At 41.8% G+C, this 18,308-nt stretch overlaps 1 protein-coding gene across 3 annotated transcripts in view; it reads left to right on the forward strand.

Annotated features, from left to right (window-relative positions):
• Positions 1-18,308, forward strand: part of Fam65b (family with sequence similarity 65, member B) — a 105,614-nt gene that overhangs the window by 47,530 nt on the left and 39,776 nt on the right. For all 3 annotated transcript variants that reach the window (XM_013035250.1, XM_013035247.1, XM_013035249.1), the window contains exons 2-8: positions 3,737-3,863; positions 5,075-5,230; positions 6,336-6,414; positions 7,769-7,792; positions 9,412-9,465; positions 12,873-13,022; positions 14,711-14,774. In XM_013035250.1, coding sequence (XP_012890704.1) covers positions 3,737-3,863; positions 5,075-5,230; positions 6,336-6,414; positions 7,769-7,792; positions 9,412-9,465; positions 12,873-13,022; positions 14,711-14,774 — 654 coding nt within the window. The remainder of the gene's footprint in view (positions 1-3,736; positions 3,864-5,074; positions 5,231-6,335; positions 6,415-7,768; positions 7,793-9,411; positions 9,466-12,872; positions 13,023-14,710; positions 14,775-18,308) is intronic.

The raw sequence follows: 18,308 nt of genomic DNA on the forward strand, positions 1-18,308 counted from the left end.
TCTCTTTGTGTACTTGGGTATTTCTCTAGAGAAGATACCAAGGAATACATACATTTTTATATTTTAAACAGATCCTGCCAAATTATCCTCCAAAACAGTGAGACTCTAATCCCACGAATCCTTTCTTTAGTTTAAAGCTGTTGGCTGATCGAACACCTGTAGTTCTGAAAACCTGATCTTCAGTAGTGTAGCCTTGGTGGTGGGACTTGGTAGTTTTGCTGCTGAAGCTAGGGGAAAAAAAGATGGTGGTGGGCTGGGCTTTCTCTGGAAGCCAGGGAGTATTTTGAAGTTGGAGAACACTAAGAGGTAAAGCTGTGTGTGTAGGGTGTGTGTGTGTATGTTCAGTGAAAACAGAGTTGCCAGAGAAGCTGCAGCTTGGGGAAGCTAGAAGAACAGAAGCAAGGGAGTCTCACCCTTACTCTTGAATTCAGGGCCCTGGGAGCCAGGTGCTTGCTTTATGTACTCTTTCTCTCTGACCCTTCCTGCCCTACCTGCCTCACTTCCTCTATTTCTCCGGCAGCAGCCTGCGTGCACACAGCTTGTTGGATGACTTCTTAGGCAGTGTATGTCAGCCTTCAGGGAACTTGATAGCAGCCTAAAGCCAGTTCTCACAATTTTTTCTCCCGATAATGATCATAACAGAGACTAAACAGAATGTTAAAACCACCCCGCTGGTCACGTTCCCGGTGCTCACGTATTCCACGTGTAAATGTAAGGAAATTGTTCTGGGAGTTTTCCCCCTTTATAATCTGAAAATCCTGGACATACATTATTGTTCTGGAGCCTTTTGTACCTGTTGAGGAAGACAGAAGACTGGTACCATCTGGACCACGTGTTTCATTCTCTGGCTTCTAATTCATTTTACCAGAAGCATAACTTCACAGAGTGTGATTAAGACTGCGTAACATTTAAAAGTTGGACTTGGTAAATTGTAGCAGCTTATTTTAGCAGAACTTTTAAATTTTCAACCAACTTGGCATCCTTTTTTTTTATTGCTCTCATTTTTTTTTCCTTAACCTAATAATTTGTCAAAAGAAACCTTCAGGCTGGGAAGGCAGCTCAGTGGTAGAGTGCTTGCCTTGCATGCATGAGGCCCTGGGTTCCATTCCTCAGCACCACATAAGCAGAAAAAGCCGGAAGTGGCGCTTGTAGCTCAAGTGGTAGAGCGCTAGCCTTGAGCTGAAGAGCTAAGGGACAGCGCCCAGGCAAAAAAAAGAAAAAAGAAAAAGAAAAGAAACCTTCTAAAACAGTAGCTTCTTTTTTTTATTTTTTTATTGTGAAAATACCATACAGAGGGGTTACAATTACATGGGCAAGGTAATGAGTGCATTTCTTATCAAGCATTGTTGCCTCCTCCTTTGTTTCCCTTTCCCATCCCTTCCCATCTCCCCCCCCCCCCGCCCTCCCCAAAAGCAGTAGCTTCTAAACTTTGCTGAGCATAAAAATCACTTTAGGGATCTTTGTAAAGCCCCTATTACAGCTGGCCATATCCCATATAAATTAAATCAAAATATTTAGGAATTGGAGCCAGACACACATGGTTTAAACTGTTGATCTAATGGGTAAGAGAAAACGTCTTTTATGGCTTAAGAAATATTATTTGTAGCAAATCTAAGAGTGATACAGTTTAATGTTTTCCATAACCCTTGTCTTGATTTGATCAAAGAATGTCCATGGTTCAATAGACCTACTGAACAGTAATTACAAAATGAGATAAATATTAATAACATTAGTCAAAATTGGAACTCGTAATATACTTGTTTATCATTATTGAGTAGAAGGCTGAGGATGTAGCCTAGCATTGTGTCAAGCTGTGGCTTGCCTACCCAGCATTACAAAAAAAAAAAAAAAAAGAAATTTGGGGATACAGAAAGAACATAAGTCCCACAGCACTTTCTTGCTTTTTATTAGAAGCTTGCAAAAGATATAATAGCACAGTGGCTCACGCCTGTAATTCTAGCTACTCAGGAGGCTGAGATCTGAGCATCACAGTTCAAAGCCAGCCTAGGCAAGAAAGTCCGGGAGACTCTTATTTCTAATAAACCACCAGAAAACCCGAAGTAGCACTGTAGCTCAAGTGATAGAGCTCTGGCCTTGAGCCGAAGATCTGAGAGATAGCACCAGAGCTCAAGCCCCAAGATGGCCTTAGTGAGATAGAGACAACTTAGTAACCACTTAGGGGCGCTTGTGGGAACCTCGCTGAGGAATTAAAGGAATTGGGAATGAAATCCCAAACCATTCAGCACCTGTGCCCTGCCCAGGATGCTCACAAATCCCAGAACTGCACTTCCCTGGAGAGAAAAGGGATTCGTAAACTCAGCAGAGGCATCGGGGAGTGGATGGTACTGAATTTTAGCTTTTTTTTCTACTAGGGCTAGGTTTTTGGTTGGTTGGTTAGGGGAAGGGCTGTGGGGTTTTTGTTGGTCTTTTGTGCTAATACTGGGGCTTGAACTCAAGGCCTTCAGCTCTCCCTTGACTAGTGCTCTACCCCTTGAGCCACAGCACCACTTCTGACTTTTTGCTAGATAGTTGGAAGTCTCAGGGACTTTTCTGCCTGGGTTGACTTTGAATCTGGATACTCAGATCTTAGCCTCCTGAGTAGCTAGGATTAGAGGCAAGAGACACTTGAGGCCTGGCTGTTTGCTTTTAAGTTTTTGTTCACTTGTTTTTGACAAGTACTTGGGATTGAACCCATGGATCTTCCACTTGAAGCCACCCCCCCCTTTTTGCTTTAGTTATTGCTCAGATAGATTTTGCATTTTTGCTCTCTGCTGACCTTCATTCACCCTAGTGTTGGGATTACAGTCATGCACTACCATGCCTGGCTTTCTATTGGGTTTTCAAAGGGCAACTGTAGATGAGTCTCAAACATGCCAGTTGGGCATCTGCCCACTTTGGAAGGCTTCAGTCCTAAACTCTGATAGCTGCTTTGTTTCGGCCTAATCTAGCCAGAGTAGAATTACCAACAGTGCTAGGGCAATTCTTTGGCGGGGAGCTAACTTTGGGCTTCTGTCCAGCCAAGGGGTGTTTTGACACTGCATCTTGGTCTGTTATTTTGAGTCCTCACAAAAACCAAGCCAGCAACTGAAGTAAGGATTGTGTGTCTTCTCTGTTATTCTCCTCCTACCTTTTCTTCCCTCTCTGGCCTTCTTATCTAACCTAGATGATCACTTCTTTTGTAAGCACCAGTTCTAGCCTCTTTGCAATGCCACAGTAATGGCACAATCTTATCTTTCAAAATACACTTAAGGCCAGAAAGAGAGAAGAAGCTGAAGTAAGTTCATCCCTAGAGAGACCTCATGACTCTTCTAAGTGTAGAATTCTACCTGTAGGTCTGACTGTCTTTTGAATTTCATGTTGGCAGTGGCTTGTTTGTACCCTTTGGTTGTTACTGTTGTTGGTTAGGCATAACAGTTGAAAGAGTTCTTTCTCATCTTTGGTGAAACTTTGCAAAAAAAAAAAATTCCTCAAGAAAATCTAAAATAATTGATCATTTTGTGCCCTTCTCATTTTGTTTTAAATAAGTCTGTATTTTTTTCTAACCCTTTGGCTTTAAAAAAAATGCAACAAAAAAACCATGCTACAGGCAAAAATCGCAGAAGAATCTCATGACTCTCATGACAAGGACCCTGTGAGTCACTCTACCTTGTGTCACACCTTGGACATGTTGACATGCTCAGTGCGTTTTCTGTCTGAACCTGCCTGTAAATTGCCATGGTCTCCCACTATCTTATAGGACTGCCAACCAGACTGCCAGAAATCATGTTAGTAGGACCCCAGTCCTTCTCGCCCGGTGGGCCCAATGGGATCATTAGAAGCCAGTCCTTCGCAGGTTTCAGCGGTCTGCAGGAGCGGCGATCCAGGTAAGGGCTGTGTGTCTTTCGTGGGTTCTAGCCTGGGGAGGTGGGCCCTGATCTGCTCTAGAGGGTCAGTCTAGGCTTGGTAGTGTAGCCAAGGCACACCTGTGCATACGCATACATACTCATTCATGTCTGATCCAGATGATGTGCTACCACCTCTTTTCTATTATTTCAAATTCCTCTTGCAAAGAAGGTGCCTGCCGGAGGATTTAGGATATACTAGCCATCTATGTGTAGATCCTTTTTACCCCCATTCCTCCTTTGGAAACACATTTTTCTATGACTTTTCAATTTCAGAGACTGGGTTTGGCATGAAGATAATTCAGTAAAGACTATGACTACCAATGGAGCTCAGGAGGGCTGATGTTCAGATAGGGATTGCCCCTGGAATCTTCTCCCTCTGAATCAAGGAAAACCACAGAGGAAGCAGATAGCATGCAACAGAAATGAGCTTCAGTTTTTCTGACACGTCATAGATCTTGCTCTGAGGGACCTGCTGTGCAGCAGTCCCATTTGCTGTACCCAGGGATGGCGAAGAGCAGAACTAATATCCAGTCCTAGAGGTGAAGGGCCATGACTGGCCCCTCTCCCATTTCTGACATCTCCACTTTCCTACTGAGAGCCGGTCAGGGAGCTATGTGGCCTCCTCGCCTCAGAATCAGATGGATCTTGTGTTTAAATAATCCAGTGTCTCTTTTCCTGGCATTCCTCTGATTAGTATAGGTGTTGAATTTTTATCATATACCTACACAAAATTACATACACTATAACTTTCAAGAAAGCTGTCGATACAGCAGCATGTGATTTTTTTTCAATGCCCTACGGAATTAGTCATTTGTCTTGCTTATGGTTATCATAAAAGACGTCACTTACCTCCTGGTCAAATGGAATAGGCGTTTGTATCTGCTGTGGCACAAGGAGCATTTCGTTTAGTGGGCGTGGTTTTCCCTCTGCCTGTCTGAGGGTTTAGTGAAGCGCTCGGTGTGTCCTCAGAGGGCCACTGGAAGCCAGGCCTTGCTCTAGCTGAGCAAAGCTTTCAGAGTTCAGCAGTTACCAAAACGAATGCAGGAAACTAAGTGTTCATGGCTCAGATCTGCACCTATAGGACATTCATATGACCTTAAGATGATTTGAAAGGTATTTCTTTGGTCAGATCTTTTTTTTTTTTAGTTAGATGCCAGAGGCTCACATTCTTTTCTGTCTTTGTTCCACAGGTGTAACTCCTTCATTGAAAATGCTACTGCTCTCAAGAAGCCTCAGGCCAAGCTGAAGAAAATGCACAATTTAGGACACAAAAATAACAACCCTCCTAAAGAGCCTCAGCCTAAAAGAGTGGAAGAGGTCTACAGAGCCTTGAAAAATGGACTCGAGTAAGAACATCGGGCCCTAATGATGCCATTATTATTATATTTTTTGTGAAGAAAGGAAACCTTTTTCCTTTCTAAAATGACCAAGGGGAAGGAGTGGGGAGTTCAGAGAAAAGCTAGTTTTGTTTCTTTTTAAAGATCATTTTTGAAAGGCTATTTGTGTTGTACAGAAGAAGGAAAATTTTTTCCTGCCAAGGGCCATTTAGATATTTATAACATCATTCCCAGGCCATGCAAAAGTATCCATTTAAAGATTAGCCTGCTCTCTTGGGTCAAACATTTAATTAACTCATCTCTAGCAGGGTGGCTGGGACTGCTTCTCTCTGGTTAGGTGTGTGGTGTCAGCTGCCATTGACATGTATGCTACAATGAGAAAAGCCACTAGACATTATAAATGTTGAATCCTGCTTGCAATTGCTTTTGGCTGGACCAGACCCAATGATTACAGGGGCCTTCTACAGCCCTCGGGCCTGACATTCCCCACTCTTGGTGTAGAAGGTATTGTAATCTTGAATGTTCCCCAAAGATGTGAAGTATATTGGGATTCCAAATCATATACATTGAAGAACATCACGACCATGAAGAAAACTTACAGCACTAATGTGTTTATGGTTAACTGTGGAATATTGAACTTCATTTAAACAATATACTCCTTGAGCCTATTGTATGAATATATATACTATATAATATATAGTGTACAAGATTAGTTCCCCAGAATAACTTTCCTAGCATTCAGTGAGACATTGCAACATCTACATTCAGTGTTGTATTGAACTAGATAGAAGTCTTTTGAGTCCGGACTCCAGGCTGACCCAAAGTAGTTCTTGCTTCTTCCCTCCCTCTACCCACCCCCCCCATAGATTTTCATTTCTGGATTGTCAGCTTTACTGGTGGGAGGGTCTCCTTTTTGACAAGCTGGCCGTATCTGATGTAACTGCAAGAGCTTTCAAAATGTTGAAAGACTGGGAAAACACAAAACCTCCTCCTCTCTAACTACGGAGCAAGGTTCTGATGCTTGACCTCCCTTCAGAAAGAAAAAGGCAACAATGGCACCAGGCCTCCTCTTCACAATGAGAGTTCATGATGATGTCTTGGCTTCCCTTGGCAGTGAGTACCTGGAGGTCCACCAGATGGAGCTGGAGAAGTTGACAGCTCAGCTAAAGGATATGAAAAGGAACTCCCGCCTGGTAGGTTCCACCCAGCCATTAGGATTTGAACACTGGGTGTTTGGGCTTAGGCTCTCCTTTTATTGGATGGGGGTGAAAAGCAAACCCAGGGGCAAAGTACTAACTGCATCCTGGTGTGTATTTTAGAAGGAAGATTAATGTTTTATTCTTAATACGTTTTAGTATTTTCTAAATATGTTTATGAAGATAGACTTTTTAACCAGAGAAAGATACTTTCTGAAGCCAAGAACCAGTGGCTCAGCCTCTTAATCCTAGATACTCAGGAGGCTGAGATCTGAGGGTTACAGTTTGAAGCCAGCCAAGGCAGGAAAGCCCATGAGACTCTTTTTTTTGGTCCGGTCATGGGGCCTGAACATTGGGCCTGGACATTGTCCCTCAGCTCTTCAGCTCAAGGCTAACACTCTACCACTTGAGCCACAGCGCCACTTCCAGCTTTTTTTTTCTTCTGCTTATGTGGTGCTGAGGAATTGAACCCCGGGCCTCATGCATGCAAGGCAAGCGCTCTACCACTGAGCCACCACCTTCCCAGCCCCCCTGAGACTCTTAATTCTAATTAACTACGAAGAAGAAGAAGACGAGGAGGAGCAGGAGGAGCAGCAGCAACAGCAGCAGCAGCAGCAATGACCAGCCAAAATTGGAGCTGTGGCTCAAGTGGTAGAGTGCTAGCCTTGAGCAAAGAAAGTTCAGGGACAGCGCCTAGGCCTGACAGTGCCCCAGGACTGACCAAAAAAAACAAAAAAAAACAAAAAAAACTTTCTAAAAAAAACACTCTTAAATCTTTCTCCCAAATAATATACCATGTGGTAAATTAGACTTTCCCTCGCATAGTATTTGAACATTCAGAATTCAAAGCTTTTACTTAATCTGTCATGCTTTAAGAAGAAAGGTCAGTGATGCCAGGCAAGATGAAACTCAAAGAGGTAGCTAAAATGCAAAGGTAAAGGAGTAATTTGGCCAGTTTGATTATATGATACATTGTGAATTTCCCATAGTTTAATGAATTTGTGAGGATTCATCTTGTTGTAGAGGTATTTGAATGCCTATCCTATTTTATTGATTTTGTTCTATTTTACCTTAACATGTTCAGGCATCAGAAAGCACTAGAAGTGTCTATATGACACCTAGGAGGTGTGTGTGTTTGCTCACGAGCATGTGCACACATGTGCACACACACACACAAATAGTCTTATTGTATTGGGTTTTTACTCTTTTGAAGAACTGTCAAAAATACCTAGTTGATCTTTGTGGAGTAATCATTATTTAAGAGTAGAAGGCAGATTCAGCTACTGTATTAATACTGATCGCATTTTTGAGGAAAACATGTTTTAATTGATGTACTTCTCTTTGATTTTAGGGTGTGTTGTATGACCTAGATAAGGTAAGTTATCATTCTGTGTTGGGATGTTGTTAAAAAATAAAACTGCATTTTTGTGTAGATGTTAATGAAATCCTCTTTGGGATAGTACAGTCTCAGAGAAGGCAACACTGCTGGCTCTTGCCTGTCATCTTAGCTACTCAGGAGGCTGAGATCTGAGGATCATGGTTCAAAGCCATCCCAGGCAGAAAAGCACATGAGATTTTTTTTTTTTAAATCTTCAGTTAGCAGAAAGCCAGAAGTGGAACTATGGCTCAAGTGGTAGGGTGGCAGCCGAGAACAGAAAAGACTAAGCAAGAGCCCAAGGCCCTGAGTTTAAGCCCCAGTATTGGAGCGCGCGCGCGCGCACACACACACACACACACACACACACACACTTACTTAGAGAACAGGTATTTTCTAATCTTGGGAAAAAAATCACAATTTTGTCTAATAATGATGAATATGTGCAATGATATATATATATATATATTCAATGAAGTGTTTAAGTTCAAGTCCAGAAAAATGCTTCTAGATTATAGTGTTTCTCAGTATTTATACAGATTTGAAAACTTCCCAAATGTTTGAAGCCGTTTATTTAATCTATCTTTAAATATTGTATATTTTTTAATCATATTTAAGTTGACTTTGATGGGAAAATATCGCATTTATATCAGTGCCATTCAAAGCATAAAATTTTCAGCTAAACTTGTTTTCATGTAATATTTATATTCTTACCAACAAAACTTTTGTAGACTGACTGAGACATTCTTTCTTTCTTTTTGGTTGTATATTAGGGTTGCTCTCTTGCCACGCCTTGCTGTGTACACAATAATTTCAATGCTGAATCATAGTGTACTCTTTTTGAAGATATTTTAAAGGGCAATTATGTCATAACAATATTTATAAAGCAGAGATGGCATATGTGCAACTATGATTCTCTGTGAACATGCATGGGCAACTACCTGCCACTCGGCCAGTAGCAATTACAAAATGCACCCCCATTTCAGAGACACTAAAATGTGAAAAAGGCCCATTTAGAGCAAATAAAACACAGATTATGATAAAACTGGGTGCTGGTGTCTCATGCCTCTAATCCTAATGACTTAGAGGCAGAAATTATAGTTTGAAGCCAGCCCAGCATTAATAACTGCTAGATTCCACCTCAAAAATACTAAGCAAAAATCTAGGCTAGAGGCATGACAAGTAATAGAGTACCAGCTTAGTACAGCAAACTGAGGTGTTCAAACCCAAGTTCAAACCATAAAAAGATAATAGTGCCATAAAAAGATATTTGTGTGTGTGTGCGTGTGTGTGTGTGTGTGTGTGTGTGTGTGTGTAATATTGTGAAGAAATAATACTTCCCTGTTGGAAATCCAATTCAATCCACTAGATTGGGCTCCCTTACAGGTAAACACAGGATTATAATTCATCTCTCAGAATATTGGATATTTTGAAAAATAGTTTCCAAATTGATATTGGATCATCTCTGAAATAGCAACAAAAAATGGTAGGAAAGGAGAAAATATTTAGTTCCTCCTGGTACTTTTGCCTATGAGATAATAAAAAAATATTATCACAGATCTCAGTCAGTTGAACTGTGTATGGCTGTACTTTTCTTAACCATCTTCTTTTAATTCCAGCAAATTAAAACAATTGAACGATACATGAGACGCCTGGAGTTTCACATTAGTAAGGTAACTGAAGTTCCTGATGTCTTTGCTTCTGTTTTGTAGCCCTCAGTAATGGATCAGTATACCTTTGGACAGAGTATAGCATCCAGTCTATGGAGACTTTCTTATCCAATTGACTCCTAAGCTGATTAGCAGTAATGGCCTTCAATAGGCAGCATAGATGCAGGGAAAATAAGAATATAAAGCCCAATAAGCTAACTCAGTTTGGGCTCTACTTCAGTTCTGTAGTCATTTCCTAAGTGCGTCCTTACAGCGGGCATGATGTGTCCTAGAGGGCTTGCATTCTCAGTGGAGTGCATTTACAGATAAGATGGAACCACACTATCTACAACAAAGCTGCTTCCTCCACTAACTTTACTCTCTTATGTCTCAGGAACTTCTTTTTTTTTTTTTCCGGTCCTGGGGCTTGAACTCTGAGTCTGGGCACTCACTGTCCCTCAGCTCTTCAGCTCAAGGTGAACGTTCTACCACTTGAGTCACAGCGCCACTTCTGGTTTTCTAGTCGTTTATTGGAGATAAGAGTCTCCTGGAATTTCTTGCCCAGGCTGGCTTTGAACCTGATCCTCAGATCTCAGCCTCCTGAGTAGCTAGGATTACAGGTGTGAGCCACCAGCACCCAGCTCAGAAACTTCTGGATGAAGACCTTTTAATTACTTAAAGATTGTTGGTTATTCATGTGCTTTCCCTATATCTTTCTTGGGTTCATGGTTCCTTCCACTCTTTCTTATATGGAAGATGACATTCCACATATCCTTTCCTGAATTCTGTAAATGTTTAACTGCTGGTCCAACTTGTCTGAGATCTATAGTACTATCCACCCTTTGTTCTGGGCACAATCAGGAATTATCAGAGTAAGGCAAAGTTTTCCCTTTGGGAAAACCATTGGCAGTACCCTTTCTATCCATACCCATGCACCTGTCTTCAAAGTAAGAGGATTGAAGGTTTTAGTAGATCTTGCTTAATACATATATATATATATATGTATATGTATATTTCTAATGTGTGCATGTATGTATATGTATATGTATGTATATATAAGTACTTTTGTAGTTTCACTTTGAAAAATATTTGTTACTGAGGCAAACCTAAAATTGGATTTATCTCTGCCACACTGAACAAATAACATCTGGCCATTCACTGGTAACTCACACCTGTAATCCTAGCTAAGGAAGCTCAGATTTGAGGCTCAAGGTTCAAAGCCAGCCTGGGGTCTGTGAGGCCCTTATTTCCAATTAACCACCGAAAACCAGAAGTGGTACTGTGGCTCAAAGTGGTAGAATACTATCCTTAAGCAAAAGAACTCAGGGACAGCACCCAGGCCCCAAGTTCAAGCCCCACAACTGGAGGAAAAAAACAAAAACAAAAAACACCTGTAAGAAGGTATTGTGGAAAAGGTATGAACACTAAATGTTAAGTTTCATCAGAAGAATCTACAATATTCATCTAAAATCTTAGATTCCTAGCCTAACCCTGACTTAACAACTCAGCGTCTCAGTGTGGGGCTGTACTTCAGCATTTTAACAAGCTCACTTAGTTTTAAGTACAGAAAACACTCATCAAAAGATCTTATGGACAGATCTGCCCACTTTTCAGTCTCATCTCTCCCTCTTACCTAGAGATAGATCTACTGACCAGGAAGAATAAAGATTATTCTTTTCAAAATGTAGGCATTCCCCTCAGCTAAACTGACCTAAATAGCAACAAAGAATTATTCTCTTGAACCAAGTGAATAATTTTTGGTCTCAACCTTTCACATTGTAAACACCACTGACCTATTTATGGAGGAAGCAATTGTAACATTTATATTCCAGCTAGTAGTAGGAATAATTTTTAATGGGTGGCTAAAAGTTTGCCTGAAGTGCCAAAGGGAGAATCTAGTCTGAAATCTAGGGTCTTCCGCTCTTCAGCTTCAGAGGATCAAACACAATGGCTGCCTACCTACATATCTTGCCCTCTTCTAGATCAAATGGAAGCCTTTTTTGAAAGAACAAAGTTAATACGAAAATAAAAATTCAGATAGTTCTAGATAGGAACCTGCCTTTCCAAAGTAATAGGTTTCATTTGCTTTTGCCAATGGCTGGATCATATGGTCCTTTTTTTAATCTACCGAAATTCCTATAGCTAATGGCTCTTGGTTTAGTGCATTCATAACTGAAGACAACGTAATTCTATAGAGATAAACATCAGGCGGAATAAATTTAGGACAAGGTTTTCCAATCTCAGCCCTCCTGGTACATTAGAGGAATTCTTTGTTGTGGTGCTGTCCTCAGCATTAAAAGATACACACCCACAGCCTTGCTTTTACTCAATATATGCTATTAGGTCATTGAAGTTCAAGGATCAATTTAGACTGAGAATCATTGCCTTAGAATTGTTACATGAGGGCTGGGAAGGTGGCTCAGTGGTAGAGCGCTTGCCTTGCATGCATGAGGCCCTGGGTTTGATTCCTCAGCACCACATAAGCAGAAAAAAAAAGACGGAAGTGATGCTGTGGCTCAAGTGGTAGAGCGCTAGCCTTGAGCTGAAGAGCTGAGGGACAGCACCCAGGCCCAGAGTTCAGGCCCCACGACTGGACCCCTCCCCCCAAAAAAAGAAGTGTTACATGATTATCAGATTTATGAAATGAATACAACCAATAGTCATTTGAAACAGCATATCATTATTTAGAAACATAGATTTAGAGAGGTAGCCAAGTTAACGTTTCTTTTCTTTTTTCAGTTTATTTTTAAAATTACGATATGATTTATACAGAGGAATTTACAGGCATATGATCCTAGCTCAGTGGGAGGAGGATTATGGTCCAAGGCCAGCTAGGGCAAAAATGTAAGACCCTATCTGAGAGTAGTACAACTGGGGAAGAGAGTGTGGCTTGAGTGGAAAGGCCCTGATTTTGTTTTTAATGCATAGTCCCAAGTTCTTTTTTAAAAATCACTGAATCTAGATGTGTAAATATCACCTTGGGACAATACCTCTTAAAAATAAAGTGATGTTAACCTTAAATACTATAAAATTTACACCTAAGTATAAAACTATAACCTCTTCCAGTGTTTGTTCCATATATAGAAGATTCTGGTCTTTCTTGTCTTACTCCCTCAGTCCACTATAGATGAACAAATCAACCCAAGTCATTTTAAACAACTACAACAATAGCCTCAAAGGGCGGGGGGGGGGGGAGATTTTCATTTTGTACAATTTGGAAACTGGATCAGAATAAAATGCGTTTTTGAGACAGAAAATAGATGACAGTGGTGAAAATAGAAATGATTAGTCTCTTAAGTGAATAATGCTTCTACAAGATCCTCCTTGCAGAGGACAAAAAAGTGCCTTTAGCAGATACCAATGATCTGTGTGACTTCTTCCAAGCATGACAGATATTTAAATCTTTGTGTTTCCTGTTTTGATTCTGGCAGGTAGATGAACTCTATGAAGCTTATTGTATCCAACGACGCCTCCAAGATGGTGCCAGCAAAATGAAACAAGCCTTTGCCACTTCCCCTGCCAGCAAGGCTGCCCGAGAGAGCTTGTCAGAGATCAATCGGAGCTACAAAGAATACACAGAGGTACCAACTGCTGACCTGCTTAGATTCGAGACCCCCCCCCCACCACCCTGGGGCTGATTTGATTCATGGGCCACTGCTGAAAACAAAACAAGGAGAACAGCAACTCACAACCTCATTCCACTCTCTAGAGAGATAAGCTTTATTGTTAGCCTAAAAATAAAGAAATAAATCATGCAAGCAAGACCATCAGTAGAACTGTTTAAATAAAATTAGGCATAGTGCCCTAAGATTTGTCATTTAACTGCACTTTCAAATAATCTCTAGCCTCATCTAGTTTTATTCCTGAAGGTTGAACAGACCCTGTGGGTAAGATGGCTGTTCGTGCTGTCAGCGTTGGATATCAGAAACCATCCTGCTTACAGTTTTATACGTGTGTGTGTGTGTGTGTGTGTGTAAGAGAGAGAGAGAGAGAGAGCACTATTTTTTTTTATCTTAAAGGAGATGAGATAAAGAACCAGGAACTGAAGTGTGTTTTTCTGGTTTTCGATGGTCTCTGAGGCCTAAGTATCTGACACAAAGATCTTCACTCCTCCTGGAGTCAGCTATTAACAGTGCCTTTGAGGAAGAGACTAAATTATTAAAGCCCGACTTCTCACTATCCTTCAGTCTTTATTCAGAGATCAGATGTCATGAATGAAGTCACTTGCTTGATGAGGGTATGTTGGACAATTCCTAGGATTATTTTGTATGCCTAGCAAGTGCCAGGTTTGGAGTTTAACAATAAATAATAAATTTGCAATAAACAAATAATAAATAAATGTAATTATACAGAACACCATACACAGATTATATAGATTACCCAGTTGGTAACATGTCCTCCACATTCACTTTTCTCTGTCTCATCTACTCAGTTTTTTTCTTCTGCCACTTGACCATAAATAATAGACATCATGATATTTTACCTCATAAGAATTTTAGCATGCATCTTTGCTTTGTTTATTTTTTATGACAAGTAAAAAAATGCATGTGTTATATAATGCTATGAAATAAGTCTGCATTCCACAGTGGCTCATGCAGCCTCTTTAACATATAGTATAGACCTCTTCAGAGTAGCCTACATAGGTATGCATCATCAGCTCACACACACACACATAGCCCTGTACAGCTAAGAAAATTAACAGTCAGCAGGTGACTTACCCATTTTCAAGTTTTCCCTATTTGATGAAATACTGCTTTTTAAATTTTCAGGTTACTTGTTTATCTTGCCAATGATGGCATGATCAAATGTTGGTTCTCATATCTGTTTAGTCTCTTTCCCTAGAATTTCCTCCCATGGTTCTGCCTTTGTTGCAGGGTCTAGATCAGATCTTAGAGAATATCCTACATTTGGGGTTTGTCAGAATGCTTTTAGTATCATATAACTTGTTCATCCCATAGCCTCAAACAAGAATGTCAAGAATGTCTCAAAGATTGGATGGGGGAGAAAGAGGTGACAGTAAGCAAGACCCATTGTACTCACAAACTGACATCTTGAACTGAAACTCCTTTGCACAACTATTTATAGATAATAAACGAATGGCCAGATGAATGAATGAATGTCTCAAAGCCTTTGCTGGGCAACTCATTGGGAACACCTAAGTGTCTCCTATAGCTTAAGTAATGGTTGCTTTCCTGTGGATGGGTGGTATATTTTGAGTTGCTATGTGAAGAAAAGCTAGCTCTAATGCCATGGCCTCTGCTCTTCCCAGAATATGTGCACCATTGAAGCGGAGCTCGAGAATCTACTGGGAGAATTCTCCATCAAGATGAAAGGTAATCTTTCATTAGAGACAGCAAGGCGCTATCTCTGCTAAGAGCTCTCAAGTTTGAGAGTACTTGCTATTTTGATTTTCCTTACCAAGACAGTACCACCCCCGTCTCAGGCCTCCTTACTTCTGTTCGTGTATTGATGCCTCTCATCTTGAGTCTTGCCTTTTCACTTAAAAGTATATGTTATGACACAATCTCAAACATACACCAAAGTAAAGAGAACATTACGGTGAGCCCTCATAAATCCATCACCGAGACTTAATAATTAGCAAAGTCTTGCTGTGTTTGCTTCATCTGTTTACTTTTGATTTCTCTTTGATGAAAAGAAGGCTTTGATGAAACAAGCACCCAAATATGTCAATCAGCCTGCCCTGCATACCTCTGTGTGCATCCTTTAAGGAATAGGGCCAACTTCTTATATAACCTCAGACCTGTCACCAAATCACAAAATGAGCAAGCCTTTGGTGAGTAACCGATTTTATTATCAAATTTCTCCAGTTGCCTCAAAAATGCCCTGTGCAGTTGCTTTGCCTAAATGAGGCTACAAATCCCTTGCATTATAATTACTGGTTATGCATACCTTTTAGGTCTCCTTTCATCTCAGATAAGCCCCAGTCTCCCAGTTTTCCTACCAGTTGACTTGTTCTGGAAAGCCTTGCTGTGCAGCACGCTTCTCATCTGCTCGTATCTGTTGGCTTTTTTTGTACTGTCATTTAAATTATTCATTTACACCCCCACCCCATGGTTTAGTAGACTACCAATGTTGATTCTTGGTGTTAAACCCAAAGAGGACTGACCTTGTGGTGTTTATTCCAGAAAGTTCCAATCGTTGATTTAAGCAGCATCTCAGGACAAAAAGGAAGTCTGGCTTCAGACAACAGAGTTTGGCTCTGGTGTGGTCAGTTGCAGCTCTGTGTCTAGGCATGGCTGTCAAATAAGCAGCCACTTTGGCAAGTCCATTCCTTTCCCAACTTTGGGCTCTTGGAAGCTGAGAGGGCCATTCTTTTTCTGAGCCAGCGTACAGCATGATTCCTGAGTTGCTAATGGAGAGTTAATCGCATTCTTTTCTCTGTTCTGCAATTAAGGGAGTAAAGAAGGGAAACTTTTTTTTTTAAGGGCTCAACAGGAGATCTTCATTTGTAGATGAGTCATCTAACTGGGGAGGGAAATGACTGTAAGAACTGTGCCTCACCCAGGAGAACCTCTAAGTTTACCTGGAACAAAATCAACCTCACCCTGGGCAGCCAAGGGATCTAGTAATGAATGAGATCTGAGTTTGTTCGTCAGTGTTAAACCTCAGCACTTTCCTACTGAGGGTGAACCTTTCTAGTTTTTTAGGTGCACTCTTTTCAGTCCCCACCACCACCACCACTTGACTCAGTGGTTCAAAATCAATCAGGCTGCTTTCTTCCCAGGAAGCCTTAGTCTAGAGAGCCAGGATGGGCCCATAGAATAGTTTTTTGGGGGGTTTTAAACGTTCAGTATGATACTTTGGCAGCTTGGTTCTGGAAAGCCATTGTCCTTGGGCACCGCACATGCACACTAGCACAGTCTTAGAGCCAGCGAGAAAGGCACACATCATTGTGAAGTACGTTGCATGCTCCTCCTCCCCCCATTTCTTTTCTTTCCTTCTTTCTTTTCTTTCCTTTCTGCTTGCTTGCTTGCTTGCTTGCTTGCTTTCTCTCTCTCTCTCTCTCTCTGTCTTTCTTTTTGCCAGCCCTGGGGCTTAAACTCAGGGCCTGGGCACTGTCCCTGAGCTGCATTTGCTCAAGGCTAACACTCTACCACTTGAGCCACAGAGCCACTTCTGGCTTTTTCGGGCCTTCATGCATGCTAGGCAAGCACTCTACCACTAAGCCACATTCCCAGCCCCTCCTCCCCCCATTTCCAATGATCATTATTACACGATTTTTTGGTGAGAGGCAGAAGTTCTCTATTTTAGAGATGGGAAATGGGAACCCAGAGAGGTTACGTGATTTCTCAGAAGTAATACGGTAAGGTGGCGTCACACTTGAAACTCGTTTCCAGGACTCTTGATTCCTAATGCATTCTCACCCTCCACCCTACAGTATGAGGAAGTTCTAGCAGCCAAGCAGATACTATTAACCAGAGCTCATGATCTCTCCTAGGGGAGGTGTCCTTCAGTCTAGCACACAGGTAACCCAGAAGAAAGGCAAAGTAAAGATACCGCCCACTTCCCCAATCAACCTCAGGCCTGGTAGTGAGTGAGGGAATGAGACTGGAACCCTGCCATCCTGGGCGTGGGGGAGGGTAATCTGACCACCCAGCGCCTGAATGTGTTTGGTTCCAATGAGATACCATGGTGGACTGTGAGAGTCTCTGCTGACCTGTCTCTCCCTTTTTTTGTCCATCTTGCTTGCCTCACCTTCTTCCTTAACTTCCACTTGAACTCCAGGAGTCTCCCAGACCTGAAATGAATTTTTCTCCTTTTCCATTGGTAGACTTCTGTCAGCTCCACTTTCCTAATCTAGCTTAAGAACTCAGACACTCCATCTGTGAAGCCTTTTGAAGGGCAGTACCCCCTTGGAATTCTCTCCTTCCAGAAAAGGGATTGCTCTTGTGCTGTCAAGATAGCCCTCTTGTGCTGCTTTCTCCTCTGTTCTCGATTCTGATAAAACAAAAAAAGTACCCCCAACACTCTGTTTCATAACATCCTTGAACCTGGCATCCTTTAGCTTCCTGTCACCACACCCATCCACACTTCCCTTTTGGCCCCTCCCCCAACACATAACTGACAGCCCGGCCAGGAAGGTGATTGGGTGGGAGGGGGTAGAAGGAAGGGAGATGGATAGAGAGTGGAGCAAGCACTTCCTGAGCAACTGCTCCTGGCCAGGCACTGGGTGCCTCCTTCTCAATAGTCCCTGCCTCATTCCCCACTGGAGAAAGTGGATGTATGGATGAGTGCCTTCTAATTCCATGGCTTGGATAACCAAATGGACTAGTAAATAACTAGAATCCTGAGTAGGCAAAGGAGACGAGGTTGGAGGCTGATGTGGAATGGGGGGGGGGAGGGGGAAAGGGGTATGTCAAGAGTCAGAAGCCAGTCTGGATTATATTACATAGAAAGATTCCATCTTGGAAAGAAGAGATGGAGGGAGAGAAAGTAGGCAAGACAGAAAGGAAAATGCCATTCACCAGAGTGAGGCTGGAGAGGAGGAAGGTTGTCCCAATGGAATTCTTAGAACCAGGAGGACTGGAATACCATTCATCAAAGAGTAGAAATTAGGCTGGGAATGTGGCTGCCTAGCATGCATGAAGCCCAGGGTTTGATTATTCCTCAGTACCACATAAACAGAAAAAGCCAGAAGTGGCACTGTGGCTCAAGTGGTAGAGTGCTAGCCTTGAGCAAAAGAAGCTCAGGGACAATGCCCAGGCCCTGAGTTCAAGGGCCAGGACTGCTGGGGGGGGGGGGGTTGGGAGGGGGCAAGAGTAGAAATAATGTCCCCAAATGACAAATTAGTGTGCCTCAAATGCTTGAGAGAAGAGCTGTAGAGAGTTCTTTGAAGCTAGATTGTG

Source organism: Dipodomys ordii, unplaced genomic scaffold (assembly GCF_000151885.1).
Source record: "Dipodomys ordii isolate 6190 unplaced genomic scaffold, Dord_2.0 Scaffold206, whole genome shotgun sequence".
NCBI classification, from domain to species: domain Eukaryota; kingdom Metazoa; phylum Chordata; class Mammalia; order Rodentia; family Heteromyidae; genus Dipodomys; species Dipodomys ordii.